The 14,564-nt window shown below is 35.4% G+C and overlaps 2 protein-coding genes across 2 annotated transcripts; both read left to right on the plus strand.

Moving 5' to 3' along the window:
• On the plus strand, positions 6,577-7,431 carry LOC107620839. Its single transcript, XM_016322946.1, has one exon. It carries the CDS (start codon positions 6,577-6,579, stop codon positions 7,429-7,431), a length of 855 nt encoding a protein of 284 aa, XP_016178432.1.
• Positions 8,087-8,608, plus strand: LOC107620841. Its single transcript, XM_016322947.1, has one exon. The coding sequence runs from the start codon at positions 8,087-8,089 to the stop codon at positions 8,606-8,608; it is 522 nt and encodes a 173-aa protein (XP_016178433.1).

The raw sequence follows: 14,564 nt of genomic DNA on the forward strand, positions 1-14,564 counted from the left end.
ACGAAAATAAAATATTAAATATAAATATAATAATATTAATATATATTAATTTAAATAAATTTAAGTTATTGAACAATGTATAAAAACAAATAAATCGTTGCACTCGAAATACTTACAAACTGAACATTTGTTCACAAATCAGGTATTCAATACCATAAATATGTATATTTGCATATTTAGTATCTCAATATTTTAGATATGTGTACCCACATATATTTAAGTGTTTCAGTACCTTAGATATTGTTAGACAAAATATAATTTTTATAAGAAAATTATAAAAAAAAATAATTAGTTATATAGTGATGTCTTCATATATAATATTTATATATATTTTAAATTAAATTAGATCATTTGACAGTTGGTTATTTATTTAAATTTTGAAATTCACACGAGGTGCGGAAATGGTTACGGGCCAATCTAAATTTCTCGCAACAGGTGTACAAATGGTAACTGTTAGCTGACATTAGGTTAATCTATAAATAATGCTTTAAGAGCACATTGTAAGGAGTTCAGTTCTTCTTGAAAAATACTTAGAAACCCAAAACACTCTCAGCCCCTTGGCATCACAGAGTAAAATTGGGAATCTTAAGTAATTTCTCTAAACTCAAACACTTGTACTTTACTTTTTTCCAGTTTTATTAATAAAATTCCTCTACTTTTACGTCTTCTTCTCTTTTACGTTTATGTTTCTTCCTTCATCTTCTTTTTAATTTCCTGTTTGTTTCAATTTCTGCAATTTACTTCGCTACCGGCACCTTGCATTTATATGTTTATTTGTTACTTTTATTCCTTTTAATTTTATTTGACGTTACAATTGCGACATTGAGATACCCACGTTTTCTTTTAAACATTAACAAAAATTTGAGTAAAACAAATTGGCACGCCCAGTGGGACATTGTCAATAGATTGTAATTGTTAAAAGGAAAACGAGGAGTTTTGAATTTGCATGTGGTTGCGCAGTGGTAAGTTCGTGCGTCCAGAGCCAAGAAAATCAATGTCAGTTGACATGTCAAATACTTCTGCAGCATCTTCTTCTACTTCCAATGATGAGATTAGAGGAAATGAATCCGAAAATTCTCCTGTGATTTCAAACGCAGATCCTACCTTGCTGTTAGTGAGGCATGATGGCGTTAGCCATGCCCATACAGGGTTAAATGCAACTCACATAAATACCGTGGGGTGGCCCCCATATGGCTTGCCACCGAGGTACGTCCTCCCCCCCTCCCGCAATGGTGACATAAGGATTGCCTGTACCTCTATACTCAACTTTTCAAAATCCTATTTATCAAAATCCATATGGCATTTCAAATGTACCTGTTTCTGGGGTGTCAGGTTCACACATATCACAACAAAATTTTTCACATGCTATTAATACAGGAAATAACAGTGCATCAAATCTACTACATCCACTGTCACTAGTAGGGGTGCACAGACCCGGCCCGGTCCGAAGGCCCGGCCCGGTCCCGAACACTTTAAGGACTAATTTGGTGTGATTTCATCGGGTTTAGGGTCGGGTACGGGTCTCAAAAATGGACCCGGTCATTATTTCGGGTCGGGTCCGGGCCATAGCTCGGGTCACTCGAAGTCGGCCCGGTGGCCCGGTCATCATACACAATTAATATTTTGTGTTATTAGTCATTATAAGACTATAAATTAATGTTTTATGTTTAGAATGCATAAGACTTTAGACTAATACATAAGATTGTGTTATTTGTATTGATTTAAATATTTAGTATTATTAGACAATATTAGTATTGATTGTGGTTATACTTTAGTATTGATTGTGGTTATGCTTTAATTTTGAAGAAGGGTTGGTTCTTGTTATATTTTTCTAAGTGAATTTTATCATGTTAACTAATGGTTGGAGTCTTGGAAATTTGGATATTTTTACATGCTAGCTTACAAGAAAGCATCAACGTAATGTAATGTTAACGGCCCGGTTTTCACCCGGTATAATTGTGGCCCGAAAGTGTATTGGTTTCATCGGGTCTAGGGCCGGGTTCGGGTCTAATAAATAGACCCGGTGTATATTTCGGACCGAATCTGGGTCACATCAAATCCGGCTTCACCCGGCCCATGTGCACCCCTAGTCACTAGGGTAGAAAATTCCAAACCTGTGTTTCCTGACATGACGAGAGCAATGCCTGTTAATCAACCTAGTCAAACCGTGGAATTCTTAGCAAATATTAGGCAACAAATGGATGAAAGCCACCATGATCTAGTAAACATGTTAACTCATCAAATGGTGACAGTTTTAAATCCTCTTTTAGAAAACACAAACACTAGAATTGAACAATTAAATAGGCAAGTTAATAGGATTGATACTGTGGTAAATTTAGAAGAAAATGATAACCAGGATTTAAGATTTGATAATGTCAATCAGAACGGTGGAGCAATTCTTAATTATGATCTCCATATGCCTAGATATGGTCAAAATGCTGATGATATGTTGGAAAGACTTAGGCAAAACAACTTAGGAGGGCATTATAATCTAGCAAGAAATGTCGAACAAGTTTTAAACCGTTTGGGATTTAATGTTGGTTGCTTAAATAGGCTATATTTTGTGTCCACTTTCCCTGAATATGTCCAACAAGCAGAGCTTCCAAAAGGTTGGAAAATTCCAAAATCCCTTACAAAATTTTCTGGAGAAGAAAATGAGTCTACAGTAAAGCATATTGCTTGATATACTGTTGAAATTGGAGAAGCAGCTTCTAATGAATATCTCAAGATGAGATATTTTTCTTCTTCTCTAACAAAAAATGTATTTACATGGTTCTCCAACTTGAGACCAAATTCTATTCATTCTTGGGCACAGTTAGAAAGAAATTTTCATGATCAATTTTTTCGAGGTGAATTAAAAGCTAGTCTTACAGATTTATTCTCTGTCAAACGTGCAGAGGGAGAATCCATTGACACTTATTTGGCACAGTTTAGAAATATGAGAAATAAATGTTTTACTCTGATTCCAGAATCTGAAGTTGTCAAAATGGCTACTAATGGGTTAGAATTTGGAGTTAGGAAGAAACTTGTTAATCAACATATTTTGGATCTTTTTCAATTAGCTGAGAGAGTAAGACAGATGGAGCAAATTAAGAAAGAAAAAGAAAATTTTAAAAAGGGTTCAAAAAAGGTAGCATATGTTGATTGTTTTTCCAATAGTAGTGATTCAGATGAGAAAGAGATTTATATTGCCGAATTACGTGGGGGTCCTCCTTATGTATACAAATCTTTGAAGCCTGTTAAAGGAAAAGAAAAAGTTTATTCTTATTCTAAAGTTGAAAATAAGACTTATTCTTTTGATATTTCTAAGGCAGATCAAATATTTGAGGTTTTATTAAAAGATAAGCAGCTTATTTTACCAGAAGAAAAAAAGATGCCTACACAACTGATGAAATAAAGAATAAGAAATTTTGTAAGTTTCATCAGGTATTTTCGCACACTACTAATAATTGCATCTGTTTCAGGGACTTGATACAAAAAGCAATTGAGGAGGGAAGATTGAAGTTTAGGATAAAACTACTATGAAGGTGGACACTGAACCATTTACTGCTGACTCAAATTATGTTGAGCCATTCAATTTGTCAGTCAACATGGTAGAAGTTGATGCCACAATGGCTAGTGCTAAAGATGAAAATAAAGACCTGAGGATCTTTGAGCAAGACAATTAGCCAGTTTATTCTCGTCCTAGTGAGGATCTGTTAGATTTTTTGTTGAGAATTAAAGAATCTGACAGCACCATCGCCATGTGCCCAAAGTGCAATGTTGTTTTTGACAAGGAAGCTACAAAAGAGTTTGAAAAGTACAAAGTTGAAGAGAAAGAACAGGCTGAGTTGAGAAAGAAGATTGCTGAAAAAGAAAATGAAACTAACGAGCTAAAGTGGAAGATAGCCGAGGGAAAACAAAATATGGGCGGTCAGGCTCCTTTGAACAAGTGTGTCAACAATACTGGGATACAACCCGTCAACCAGAAGATGAAGACTGTAGTCATGATTGATGGAAAACTTGATGGATTTTCTCAAAAGACAAGAGTTCCTCCCACCAAAATTTCAAACAATAAATGGGTCCATAATGTGAGAAATGTGCAGAATCAACCTACCGCTTTTGTAAGAGGAAAAAACAAATGGGTGAAGCCCAGACCTTTTAAACCCAGGTATTACGAGTCTTAGTTATGGAACATGAATCATGCACAAGATGGAGGTAGTATATATATTCCAAAAAATGTGCCTATTCCCTTAAAGCCAATTTATTCTTGTTATAATCCTAACATGCAGTAGGTTTCTAATTATTCTCCTTGGCCCATTGTCAAAATATTCTAAAGTATTCTCCTTTTATAACTTTTGAGCAAAAAGAGAATATACATGAGTATGTTCCTTTAGATCCATACAATGGACACGGTGTAAATTTTCCTCCTTTGCTAACCATGGCCAAGTCTGCAGAAACAGAAAATTCTTCTAATCACCCTAAATGCAATAAAAATGTAAAGAAGAATCTTGCTGGAAAGAAGGTAATAGTTGAAAATAAGGGAGAAAAGGATGAAGATTTAATTACTGATAATTTTGACACTGGTTTTGATGACAGCTTAAAAGCAATATTTGGTGTTAAGTAACCTATAGCTGTGGTGTCAATACTACCTGAGGAGTATAGTCAAGTCCGGAAAGTAGAGTCATTAGAAGATGATTGATATGATGTCTTTCCTGGAAGTGAATGCTTATTACTAGATGACAACATGTGTGGTGGAAGATTGTTTGAGAAACCTACTGAAAATGACAAGGAGTATTTGCGTCCATTGCATATCAAGGCTCGTGTTGATGGAAGGATAGTTAATAAGATTTTAGTTGACGGGGGAGCTGCTGTCAATCTCATGCCTAAAAGAATGATGGGAAGGCTTGGAAAGACTGAAAAAGATCTGATTAAAAGTAGCATTGGGGTAACAGATTTTAATGGAAGGACTTCTTCTGTTAGAGGTGCGATTTTGCTGTCAATTGAGGTTGGTTCTGTCAATAGGCCAACTCTATTTGTTGTTGTTCCTTCTAAGACTGGCTTTAACTTGCTTTTGGGACGTGATTGGATTCATGGAATGGGTGCTATTCCATCCACTCTATATCAAAAGTTGATTTTCTGGAACAATGATGGAGGAGTGGAAGAAGTTCCTGCTAATAATAGTACATGTTACTATGATGAGATGCATGCGGAGTTCAGGATGTATAATCCTGGAGTCAAGCCACTGATGGTTGACACTAAGGCATTTAATCCTGAAAGTATTGAGATGTGCAAAATAGATATGAATGGTTTTATTTTTGTCCCTAAGGCCGGGGCGGATACGACCTCAGGAGAAACTTAGATGATGAGTTTGACAAGCCAATTGGCTCGGCTGTCAGCCTATATGGCAGACAGAGAAGGGTGCATTGAAAGTGTACCTTATGATTGTATATATGATTATGGTCCTTTAGGTTTTGAAAAAAATAACACTGACACTGTAAAAAAGGTTGAGGTGTAGGATCCTTTGGAGGAAGTAGATATTGGTAACGGTGATTATCCTAAACCAACATATGTGAGCAAGATGCTGCCTGATGATTTCAAAAAGAAATGGTGGAGATTTTGAAGGAATATTGCGACTATTTTGCATGGGATTATGCAGAGATGCCAGGCTTGAATCGTGAGTTAGTAGAACATCAATTGCCATTGAAAGGCAATGTCAAACCTGTCAAGCAGCCACCAAGGAGATTTGCTCCTGAAGTCACGCAGAAGATTAAAGAAGAGATTGAAAGACTTCTTAAGGCTAAGTTTATAAGAACAGCAAGGTATGTCAACTGGATTTCTAATATTGTTCCTGTCATGAAAAAGAATGGAAAATTAAGGATTTGCATTGATTTTAGATATTTAAATTCTGCAACACTAAAAGATGAATATCCAATGCCTATAGCTGATATGTTGATAGATTCTACTGCTGGTCATGAAATATTAAGTTTTATGGATGGATATTCAAGTTATAATCAAATATACATAGTTGAGGAAGATGTGTCAAAAACTGCATTTAGGTGTCCAGGTGCTTTAGAGACTTTTGAATGGGTTGTGATGCCATTTGGACTCAAAAATACTGGTGCAACTTATCAAAAGGCGATGAATAAAATTTTTCATAACTTTATTGGAAATTTTATGAAAATTTATGTTGACGATGTGGTTGTCAAATCAAATGCTAAAAAAGAGCATCTAGAGAATTTAAAAAAAGCATTTGAAAGAATGAGAAAGCATAAATTGAAAATGAATCCCTTAAAATGTGCTTTTGGTGTGAGTGCAGGGAATTTTCTTGGTTTCTTAGTGCAGAAAAAAGGGATTAAAATTGACAAAAATAAGGCAAAGGCTATCTTAGAGGCTGCTCCTCCAGCTAACAAAAAGTAACTGCAAGCATTTTTAGGGAAGATCAATTACCTCAGAAGGTTCATTTCCAATCTGTCAGGAAAAACCAAGGTTTTTGTGCCTCTAATCAAGTTGAAAAAAGAGGAAGAGTTCCAATGAAAAACAGAGTATCAAGAAGCTTTTGACAACATCAAGTAGTATTTGACTAATCCTCCTATTATGACACCTCCAAGGCACGGAGCACCTCTAAAACTTTACGTGTCAGCTTCTGAAGTAACAATTGGTGGAATGCTGGCTCAAGAAGATGAGAATGGTAATGAAAAAGTGATTTATTACCTAAGTCATGTGCTAAATGATGTTGAGAGTCGTTATTCTCCAATTGAGAAACTTTGTTTAACTTTATATTTTTCTTGTTTAAAACTTAAGTACTATTTAATTCCTAGGAATGTTTATGTAATTTCTAAGTTTGATGTTCTTAAATATATGTTGTCTACTCCAATATTGCATGGTAGACTAGGAAAATGGATGTTGGCCTTAGCAAAATTTTCTTTACATTTTGTTCCTGCAAGAGCCGTTAAGGGTCAGGTTCTAGCTGATTTCCTGGTTGACCATCCTTGTATTGACATTGATGAGAGTTTACTGGATTTCGTTGGTTTGGTGCCTTGGAAATTATATTTTGACGGTTCATGCCATAAGGGTGGTGTTGGTATAGGAATTTTAATTATTTCTCCAAGTGGCGAGCCAAGTAAATTTCTCTTTGAATTGAATTATTCATGTTCCAACAATGAGGCAGAGTATGAAGCGTTAATAATGGGACTGAAATTATTATTAGAAAGAGGAGTTAAAAATGTGAAAATTTTTGGAGATTCACAGCTTGTAGTCCGTCAAGTATCACTTGAATATAGGTGTGTTAGTGAAAATTTAAGAAAGTATTTCAATGTGGCTACAGAGTTGTTGAGTAAATTTGATAATGTCATTGTAAGCCATGTTCCAAGGGAGTTAAATCAAGAAACAAATGAATTAGCTCAAATTGCTTCAAGATATAAGATCAAGTCCTCAACACTAGAAAATTAGTAAGGATAAAAGACATATTTATGCATTTGAGAGAAAGAGAAGTGTTGTCATCAGAAAACTAAACCCAGAAGATTAGAGAGTACCAATCGTAGAATATTTAGAAAATCCAAGTCTTAGTGTCGATAGAAAACTTAAATATAGGGCTCAAAGTTATGTTCTAATAAGTAATGTCTTGTTTAAGAAATCTGTTGATGGAAACCTCTTGACGTGTTTGGGAGAAAAAGAAGCGTATTTGGCTCTTGCCGAAGTGAATGAGGGAATTTGTGGCTCCCATCAGTCAGGGGAAAAAATGAAATGGGTGATAAATAGGAGAAGATTGTATTGGCCAACCATTCAAAGAGATTGTATAAATTATGCTAGGTCTTGTGAGGAATGCCAAAAACATGGGAGCCTTCAACATATTCCAGCGTCAGAATTGCATGTTATAATTAAACCATGGCCGTTTAGAGGTTGAGCTTTAGATCTGACCGGGCAGATTCACCCACCTTCTTTTAAAGGTCATAAGTTCATTTTGGTTGGCATTGATTATTTTTCTAAATGGGTAGAGGCTATCCCTTTAAGGGAGGTGACTCACAATGAAATAATTGATTTCATTGAGGAGCATATTGTGCATAGGTTTAGAATTCTTCAATCTATTATCACTGATCAAAGAACAATGTTTATTGGGGAAAATGTTATGGAATATGTCAAGTCTAGGGATATAAAAATGCTTTCTTGTATGCCGTATTATGCCCAAGCCAATGGACAAGTGGAGGCAGCGAATAAAATTCTGATTGCATTAATTAAAAAATACATTGGAATGCAGCCAAGAAATTGGTACCAAACTCTCAGTCAAGTTCTTTGGGCTTACCGAAATTCTCCAAGAGGTTCTACTGGAACCACCCTGTATAAGTTAGTTTACGGTCATGATGCGGTATTGCCAAATGATATTAATCTGCAAAGTATAAGGGTGGCTAGACAAGATGAGATACCAGTAGTGGATTATTGGAATTCTTTGCATGATGAGCTCAATGAACTAGATGACGAAAGGTTGAGAGCTTTAGAGCGGGTGATTCAACAAAAAGAGATTATGTCAAAATCATACAATCGCCGTGTTAAAGCAAAGATATTTGCAGTTGAAGATTTAGTGTGGAAAACAATTTTGCCTATAGAAAAAAAGTCAAAAAACTTATGGTAAGTGGTCTCCAACTTGGGAAGGACATTATGTAGTTGACAAGATTTATTCTATAAACGCCTATAAGATTATTGAAGTCAGATCAGGAAGAAGAATCCCCTCAATAAATGGCAAATATTTAAAAGTATATAAGCCAGGCATACATGAGATAAACATTCCACATGTTTAAGTAGGGGTGCACAAGACCCGGATCGGCCCGAAGACCCGGACCGGGCCCGATGACTTCGGGACTAATTTGGCCCGGTTTCGTTATGGCCCGGTCAGATCCGAAGTTTTAATAGATGGCTCCGGTTATTTATTAAATCGGGTTCGGGCCAAGCTTCGGGTCACCCGGCTCCGGCCCGTTGGACCCGTGTAGTTGTTTACTATTTAATATTTTGTTGTTATTGGTTGGTATGACACTATAAATTATTATTATTATTATGTTAATCTTGTGTTGGTTGTTAACTTTATTTTAATTGTCTTTTGAACTTTGAATGTTTAATGTGTAATTGATAAAATTATTATTATGAAACTTTAAATTATTATTATTATATTCTAAATTATTATTATGTGAATGTTGCAATGTTATGGAATAATTATTTTCTAAAATTTAGAGGTTCAAAAGATGTAGAATCTAATTTTTGGTGATGTCGTGATAAAGTTGATCAAGACCCGGACTTCACCCGGTCTAGACCCGGCTTAAGTGTGGCCCGAAAGTAACACGATTTCATCAGGTCTAGGGTCGGGTAAGGGTCTCACAAATAGACCCGGTCATTATTTAGTTCGAGTTCGGGTCACGGCGAACCCAGCTTCACCCGGCCCCATGTGCACCCCTATGTTTAAGGACACGAAAATGTCCAGTTGAAGTGTCAAAGGAAAAAATAAAGAGCTAACTAATATTTGTAATTCAGTTTGTAAAAGCTAACATGTCCTTGTGATTTATTTGAATTGCAAGTTCCATTAACAGTGTAAAGCATTAAGATTATGAGACAAATATGTGTCCAAAGCATCAATTTAAAATAAAAGTCAATACAGAAAATAATTTATCATTTTGTGAGTGCAGTATAGTACATGCCAACATATAGAACTAAAGTTTAGTGAATAAACCTGTATGAAGCTAGAGGCATGTCAATAAATGCACATTTTTTATTTAATTTGACAGCACTTGAGGCGAATGCACACAAGATGGCATACACCAGTGCAACCTGACATGGATAGATATGGAGGTCATCCCAGATGAAATACAAAAGAGGTCACTGTGATATTAATAATTGGTTTAGTGTGAAGTAATGTAATAACTTCCCAAAAAATAGCAAGTGTCCAATCTCCAAAATCAGGATAGAATGCATACAAAAGCAAGTAATAAACAAAACTCTAAAATTCAAAAAGTGAAGATTGCAGGCACATATTAAAATCACAAAGGTTCGCATAGGAAATACAAGACTAAGTTTCAAAGATCTCCTTCAAGCGAGTAACTTCAGTTTGGAGAGCGGTTTGGAAGTTTCTGTCTTCTTTGGCAGCTTTCTGTAAGGAGAACATCTTCTCTTCAAGTGACTGTAAGGCTGTATTGTTACTGTCAAGCATGCTACTTGCTTTGGCAAATTGAGCCTCATTCTTTATCAAAGCAGCATCCAGCCTATTTTTTACTCCTCTCTTGACAGTCTGCTGTTGTTTCAAGTCTCAAATCTTCTCAGATAGCTCATGAGTCCGATCTTTAGCTTTTGCAATATGGGCAGTCAGGGTAGCTTTGGCAGTCTCAAAAGAAGAGGTGTCTTGTTTCAACTTAAAAAGAGATTCAGTTAATTGTTGATATGATGAGATAGCTGCTTGAGAATCCAGAAATTTGGCATAAAGGTCCTCATAAACCTTCTGCAAGTGAGCCAACAAAGGATCAATAGTCTCAGGATGTGGTGTAGTTGAAAAAGTTTGCAGAATATCAGAAAGTTGAGCCTTAAACTGCGGATCGGTAGCAAGTTTTAAAACAGGTTTGGATAGAATGACACTGAGTTGTTGGCTCAATGGAAGCAGGATGGAATTGTCAACAATCTTGATTGTGGGAGGTGTAGTATGGGGCTGCTCTGTTGTAAGGTGACTTTGAATGGTGGAACAAGATTTAACTATGGCCTTCTGTCTATCCATGCTACATGCATATGCTTCATTTAGACTTTCTAAATCAACCAATAAATCATTCACCACATTAGGGGTCTGAGCATGAATGGAAGTGATTGGTATTTGTTTTTTTGACCACTCATTTGGGGGAATTTTAGAATTTGAAGCTAAACAAAAATACAAAAATAAGTGTTAACATAAAAAATAAAGAAGATACAAGGAAGAGATACTAATAATCAGGCTAAATAACATGTTATACCTTATTGGCATTGACTTTGGGTGTAGGCTTATTAGATATGGGAGCCATCATATTTTCAATACTAGGCACAATCAAAGAAATGGTAGGAGCCACAGTAACCTAAAACAAGAAGTGAAATGAGGACAAAGGTAATTAACGAGATTTAAAAAAAAAATCAGCATGAGAGATATCATCATCATGTAAGTTCTTTAAGATAATGCTATTTTAATATGGAAGATGTGAAAATATGTAAAAATACCTGAGAAGCAAGTTGACCACTGGGGCTAAGAGCATCGACACCATCTTCCGAAGAGAACTTACTCATTGATTTATCACTAGACGAGGTGTTCTCATTTTCCCCTTCATTGTGCTGAGAGATTACCGGTCCATCAAGATTGTCATTGGATGTATTTGATGTGTCATCCTTATCATCACTATTGAAGATGTTGACACTTCTATTTGTTCAAGTCTTCTTTTTTGTTTTCTCTGTAAAAAAAAATAGTAATAATAATAATAAAATAATTAAAACAGGTGCCATTGTGATATTCTTAGAAGGCATTATGCATGAAGAAAATAACACATAGAGAACCATAATTTTTGAAATCACAATGAGCAAATGATTTAATTGTAATTACCCTTTTTGACAATTGATGCTCTTCTCACTTGTTGCATTACAAGAACAATGGTCATCCTTTGACAACAAGTACTAAAAGCAACGTTAATGGAAGAGTAATAGGTCTTCCACTAAGAGAAGAATGAATATGTGGTCAACTGGCAAGATTTAAAAGGGAATAGGTGAAAATTATTTCTCCGCGAAGCATTATCCTTCTGAATGTGCAACAGATCTTCTAATGAAGTAGCTTTGACATGCAAAGATTGTAAATCTTGAAGATGGTAAGGAGATGGAATGGCCTGAACTAACCCAAATTGTCTAGAAACGGTGTTTGGCATGTAAACCGCTATTCTTAGGTCATCTTCACCTGGAAATCTAGCAAAAGGTAATTGGGAAGTCAAAAACTGCAACCAAATGGTGATACTTTCCTTCTGTGTAATCCTAGTTGGGGTAAGAGATTGCGTCAACCATTCTGGACCGGTTTGACAATTAGCAAAAAGAGTCAGATTAATGTTGTGGTCTTTCTCTAGTAAGTAGTAGAAAGCACGGAAGAAGTGTGTCATCTTATCATGTGAGGCCATTAACTTGTTAGGAAAAACTAAGTTGAGCATATGGTTTCCTGCAATAACAGAGTCTGTAGGACCTTTTTGGGTCAAACGTGGTTGTAGCTCAGATTTAAAAATAGCGGACAGCCACAATTGAAAAAATAAAACAGGACCGTCGACATTAGTGATCCTCTTCTTCTCCCTCATAAGGCCTGTGATCCAATCTAGAGTAAGATATAGTCGAGCTAAGAACAATTTGGCTAAACACAGCCTCTTACCTTCGGCTAACATAATGGCCAATGGGGGATAAGTGATTTCGACTTGAATACTCCGTGCACAGAAAACAACGCCGCTCAACCAATAGAGAAGGAAGGCTATGTGCTCATTATCAGAAACAGGTTCTCCATCTTGACCTTTATTGTTAAGAATGAAGCTCTGGTAGGTGGTGGAAGAGATATCAATGGCATACGCTACTCCTGTGGTCGACTGAGTAATAGTTAAAATTTCCTCTTCCAAGGGAGGTAGATCAGTTATCGCAACTACATCCAGAAGAGTAGGAGTAATCATGTCATATGGGATGTGAAAAGTATGTGAAGTCTCATCCCAGAAATACAATGCACCCCCATTAGTCCTGAATTAACAGTGTAAGAGTTTTTACTAAGTTGAATTAGGTCATATATCCCAATCTCTTTTCACAGGGTCATTTTCTCAGTTTCAACCCTACCTAACCAAGTATGGTAATCTTCAATGTTGGTCTTTGGAGGATTTCTGAATAGCCTATTGTTGGAGTCGAAGTATCCAATGGAAATGGAGTCTTGAAAAGCAACGGATTTTCTTTGAGAGTGACCAGGAAAAGAACTTTTGATCTTATTTGCTACTTTGGGAGAGATGATGGGGCCAATGAAAGGTGAGTCTACACCGTCAATGGTAAAAAGGAGTAGTACCTGAGCTTTCCATATTTTTTATTTCGAGGCCTCTGGTTCAGGAGCAAAATCTTTGCCATTTTTGACAACAGGCTTATCACAAATGACCACTTTAGATGAAGAAAGAGGGCTTGTTGACTGGCTTGAGGTTTCCATAACAATGCAGATTGAAAAAAAAATTCAAGTATTGGGTGCCGAGGTTGTCAACGATCAACAAACAAGCTGTAAAGGAAAAAAATGAAATTGAACTTATATGGGTTTAATTTGGTTTAAGCAGTAAGTAAGGATTTAACATGAAACAAGACTCAATACTGCTTGCCAATATTCATGAATATATAAAAAAAATCCATAAATGAAACATGAAAAAATTCATTATCTACTAGATTGATCATTGTTAAAAGTAAGGAGAATGTGTATATAATCTAAGCAAATCCCTTTGTTTTCTATTGCATTTGTGTAACATTGCTTCAGAGCATTGCCAGGAATTCTAGAATTGCATTCTTCGTTTAAAAATCCAATAAAAAAGTTATGCAAAATCTAAATTATTCCTAATTAATATAGCCACAAGATAGCAATTGTTTCTACTTACATTAAAAAAAGTCTAGTTAAATTAAAATAGATCATATTAGTAAAGGGGTCACTTACTGTTAGAAAGAAGCTAGCAAATATATACACAACAAAGAAGTCTAGTAAAGCATCTCCTTCAGCAAGACCTCGAGGATAAGAAGACAGTTGAATCAGCGGAAAGCAAATTGAAGAAATTCAAGACCTTGATCTTCAACACGTCGTGAACAGGTTCTGGGGCAGCACACAATTTTCAATTAGAGGACATCAGGTTATATTTGTAGATATAATAACATATTACTAAAAAAAATAAAATATAAAAAGGGATAAAATTTCGACATATTTGTGCCAAGAAAATGAACTATCCTTTCTATCCTGTTTTGGGAGCAAAATGGACATATATATACACACGTTTTTTCTTTTCTTTTCTTTTTTCCTACCTCTTCTTTCATACTTGAAAAAAAAAGCAACATAACAGAATTGAAGAATAAGGTTCAACAGTCAAATCATAATTTAAGATAAAGCATGTAAAAAAAATGCTTTTCAGAGTAAGATTTTAGTACTCATAGTCATGAATAAAACAAAGAATATTTTGCATGCCATTTTTGGAATTAGGGTTCCTCTGAATCAACAATGGAAAAGAGAAAGATAAGAATGGAACTAACAGTGAAATCTTACCTGAAATATTAGAAGAGTTAGGTATAGTCAAACCCTTGTGAATAGAGAAACTCACCGTAGTAGATGAAATTTGGGTGAGTGAAAAGCACAGAGTTGAAGAAGAAGCCTTTTGGCGTTCAAACACTAACGTATTCTCTCTCTCACAAAGTATTACAAGAAGATAAGAATATTGAGTTATTTTACTTTTTGTTTAGCCAAAATAAAAATAAATAAATAAATAAAATAACAAAGAAAAGAGAAAGAGTACGAGTACTCTTATGTGCTTTCTAACTGACGTTTCAAAATATCATTCTTGTTAATAAATATT

This window comes from Arachis ipaensis, chromosome B10 (assembly GCF_000816755.2).
Source record: "Arachis ipaensis cultivar K30076 chromosome B10, Araip1.1, whole genome shotgun sequence".
Lineage (NCBI taxonomy): Eukaryota > Viridiplantae > Streptophyta > Magnoliopsida > Fabales > Fabaceae > Arachis > Arachis ipaensis.

Coding starts and splice junctions, on each gene's coding strand:
- LOC107620841 (XM_016322947.1), top strand. CDS start 8,087: ATGTTTATTGGGGAAAATGTTATGGAATATGTCAAGTCTAGGGATATA.
- LOC107620839 (XM_016322946.1), top strand. CDS start 6,577: ATGACACCTCCAAGGCACGGAGCACCTCTAAAACTTTACGTGTCAGCT.